The following is a 4,165-nucleotide window of genomic DNA, read 5'->3' as shown; positions in this document are numbered from 1 at the left end:
CCTAAAGGATAACCGTGGGCTGCTGTCAACTGTGAAAACGGGCCGTCTCTTGTTTGAGCTATCATGATAACAGCTTATCTTGATATGAACAAGAGCAGTCACCTTTTAAATGAGTCGTGGAAACGCATTTTATCGTATTGAATTCTGCCTATTGGATCTTAAAGAGGATGCTGGTAAATAATATATTAAAATGCAATACATTACCAAGGGCGTTCATCGTTTCATTAATAATTGATGGGCAAAACTGGTTTAGTTAAATTTAAGATCGGTTAAAAATGCCGGATAGAGGATTTGAATTAGAAGCACAGCCTGTGGAAGTCTGCTGTAATTGATTAGCATTGAGGTGCCCGGCTCCCTCAGGTAACACTGGAGATGGGGGATCTAGTTTCAATCCATGGAGACCCCGGGGGAGGAAATGCGAGCGAACTTTGGTCGACTACGCAGCCACGATAGGGTGGACCGGGAGCCAATCAACGAACGCGCAGAGCTCTTTTAGCGCGACATGACTTGGTGTGGAGCGAGCTGTCTCGAGCAAACGTCCCAGGTTCCGAGCGCGCGCCGTGGACTGGACAGCAACAACGCCCACGAAATTGCGTAAATTCGACAGTCGTCGCGTTAGACACATATTACCCCTTTGGTGTGTCTCCATACCGCTCCTTTCGCGAGGCAGGGGAAAGAGCGGTTTGGTTTTTCGGAGTTAAGGCGTACCCATCAGACGTCATGTCAATGTTGCCCTCTTTCGGATTCACCCAGGAGCAAGTAGCGTGTGTGTGTGAGGTGTTGCAACAAGGGGGGAACCTCGAGCGACTGGGCCGCTTCCTCTGGTCGCTGCCTGCCTGCGACCACCTCCACAAGAACGAGAGCGTCCTAAAAGCCAAGGCTGTGGTCGCTTTCCACCGGGGGAACTTCCGAGAGCTCTATAAGATACTAGAGAGCCACCAGTTCTCGCCGCACAATCATCCGAAGCTTCAGCAGCTATGGCTCAAGGCCCACTACATTGAGGCTGAGAAGCTGAGGGGACGGCCACTTGGAGCAGTTGGGAAATACCGGGTGCGGAGGAAATTTCCCTTGCCACGTACTATCTGGGATGGCGAGGAGACCAGCTACTGCTTTAAGGAGAAGTCCCGGGGCGTCCTGCGAGAGTGGTACACTCACAACCCGTACCCCTCTCCTCGGGAGAAACGGGAGTTGGCAGAGGCCACCGGGCTGACCACCACACAAGTCAGCAACTGGTTCAAAAACAGGAGGCAGAGAGACCGAGCAGCGGAGGCGAAAGAGAGGTAGGCTAATTCCAATGGCATTTCCCTTCTTATTTAGTTATACTGGCTCTGTTGTGCTGATTTCTTATTCAGTGGAGAAAATTATGCATCATGATCATGTTAATTGTGAATAACAAAGGTATTATTATTAACATTATTATCATTATTATTGTTGTTGTTATTATAATAATTATTATTGTTGTTATCATTTTGTTTGAAAGGACTGTGAATGTCATGTTTGTTATGTAGGCTACATTTAGTGCCTTCGGGCAAGTTGAATGCACGTGCCTCTTAAAGGCAAAGGACAGTGTCATAAAAACAATCTACAGTCAGATGAAAACAACAACAGAGAGAGCATCTGTGTTCAGAAATAGCAGGTCACGTAGTGGCATACATTTTACCTATTAACCGTGCTTTAGCTGTCCGCTAGTTGCCGCATAAAATGTCGAAATATTAACCAAAATGGTTGTTCAGTATTTGGTTACAGTCTACAGAGGCCTAACGGATAATAAAATGCAGTTTGACAGACAAGTTATCTAGCCACGTAGAGTGGACAGATACGTGCTGTTGCCTTGACGCATGTAGATGGACTTGGACTTTATATAGGCTACTTTTGTGTGATTTAGGCTACATTTTGTACTGTTTCTATTTCAAAGATGGGCCGGTTTTGCACAGTTCAAAATGGACAAGGATGTTGAGGAAGTACTATCAAGCTCAGAAAAAAATACTTAATATTTTCACTGGCTATATTTAGTTAATGTTATTTTTCGCCTTGTGTCATAATGGACTATTTGGTTATGTTGCATTGTCTCCGGCTTGTAAAAACACAATGGTCGGCTAGTCAAATGAAGAAAAAAATATGGAAAAATCATGCAACTGAAATCTAATTCTCCCTCTTGCACTAGCCTACATTGTTCTAGATATTACTTTTACTTTTACGCAAGCGTATGCTGATAAATATACATGTATTGAGAAAGGCTTACATGAAGTTACCTTGAGGTGTATGAAATAGGCTATAGTTTTTACATGGTCATTCGGTTCTTATGTGGTTTTATGTCTCATTTCTGCCTATTCCGTTGTCACAGAGAGAACAGCGAGAACAACAACTCGGGCGCCAACAAACAGAACCAGCTGTCACCGCTGGACGGCGGGAAGTCCCTTATGTCCAGCTCGGAGGACGAGTTCTCACCCCCGCAGAGCCCCGACCAGAACAACGTTCTCCTGCTCCAGGGTAACATGAGTCACCCCGGGGCCTCTGCTTACCCTATGGCCGGTCTTGGCGCCGCGCAGTCGGTGCACGGAATGCAAGGACATCCGCATCAACTACAGGACTCTTTGCTGGGACCTTTAACGTCGAGCCTGGTGGATCTCGGTTCTTAAGCGATGGCGAAGCTTTTATTTATTTTTTTGTTTATTTTTTACGTATAACATAAACTGAGATTTGCCACTTTTGCTGTATATATATGAAATATAAAATATAATTCTAAAAATTCTTAGGTTATCTGTTGTGGACAGGCACTCACTGGTAGGCCACTCCATAGTTATACGTGGACTGACATTTGCCAAGTCGTTAAACTGGTCAGATGGCTTGAACCAAAAGCAGTTAATAAAACTCATGCTCTTCTGCTATCGCATATAATCTCCGCTGTATTTTCTCATTACACAGAAAGTGCTTCAAATTCTGCAATATTCACCCCCTTTAATATCAATACATAACTCGGGTTAATAGTTGAATATTTAACTCGAATTTGTTTCTATACTATTAAGACATATTTCACAACATTACCTAGTGGCCATAAACTTGGCTTAGGCCTATAGCCTACTGAGAAATGGGATGAGTTGAACAATAATTTGGTTCCTTAATTCAATATTATTGTCCATATTGAAACTGTTCTAGAAAACAGTATATAACCTAAATACCAGATTATATAAATTATGAATTTCGACATAAAAGAGCAATATCTGGAAAATATATTATCGATACGAGAGTGTGTCTCAACAATTTCGCGCAGGTACCATCATACCATACCACCAAAACCATCATTTTCTGTGACTGAACTATTCATTGACTACACACATTTGTGTATTGGGCCTGATTTGTGTGTATTTGGCCTATTTTAAGCATAGGCTTATTTATAGGCAGCGAGACAGTTTTACATTTCCACATACTTTTTTTATTAATTGAATATTCTCACAGCAGATTGGTCAATTAATTATAGTGTAGGCTACAGGTTATAAATTAAGGAAATAGGACAAAAAAACCTGCGGCGGTCCTGCAACGACAAAAACAACAAACAGAGTGGCCTACATAATGCAATGATTTGAGGTTCTGCTGCGAGGGTCTCCGGAAGAAGGGACTCCACTCTGGAAAAGTGTGGTGCCTTTGTGGTCGAAGCGGATCGCCGGGTCCGCAGTGGCGTGTTTATTTTGCGCGCTCTCTGTTTGTTCTGGCGGTTCTGGGCCAGGGAGAAGACACACCAGCTGCGGGAGAGGCACGCTCACGTGGCTTCAGTTCATTCATAAATCGCTTATTCACCATCATGAGCAAACATCACACTGTTGAAATGGCCTCTACAAGCGAACAATTAGTGCAAATTGTCCAGTAGTGAATTGTTCGCACAGAGCATGTTTATTCATTAAGGCAATTGTGCGTATCAGCGCCCTAAATTATTGCGCATACAATGGACATGGGAATTGGAAATTTAAGTATTTGTTTTTGCTCAAATTAAGATACCATATTCTCAGTACATGCTCTGCAATTGGCTAAATGTATTTCTTTTGATGTTGGGCTATCTTGAAATCTATCTTTGCTAAAATCAACAATGCAGTTTAATTGCCTCGTAAATGTAAGCCACATATCTGTGGCTGTTCACAGGAGTTAATTGGGACTTCCGGTTCAGGGGTAG

The 4,165-nt window shown here is 43.2% G+C and overlaps 1 protein-coding gene across 1 annotated transcript; it reads left to right on the top strand.

Moving 5' to 3' along the window:
* The first annotated feature begins 505 nt into the window (after positions 1-505).
* six1b (SIX homeobox 1b) lies at positions 506-2,893 on the top strand. Its single transcript, XM_042095982.1, has 2 exons — positions 506-1,280; positions 2,345-2,893. Exons 1-2 carry the CDS (start codon positions 721-723, stop codon positions 2,637-2,639), a joined length of 855 nt encoding a protein of 284 aa, XP_041951916.1. The 5' UTR covers positions 506-720; the 3' UTR covers positions 2,640-2,893.
* Positions 2,894-4,165: the final 1,272 nt, after the last annotated feature.

The sequence above is a fragment of the Alosa sapidissima genome, chromosome 6, assembly GCF_018492685.1.
Source record: "Alosa sapidissima isolate fAloSap1 chromosome 6, fAloSap1.pri, whole genome shotgun sequence".
Lineage (NCBI taxonomy): Eukaryota > Metazoa > Chordata > Actinopteri > Clupeiformes > Clupeidae > Alosa > Alosa sapidissima.
This window is presented reverse-complemented; position numbering and strand designations above follow the sequence as displayed.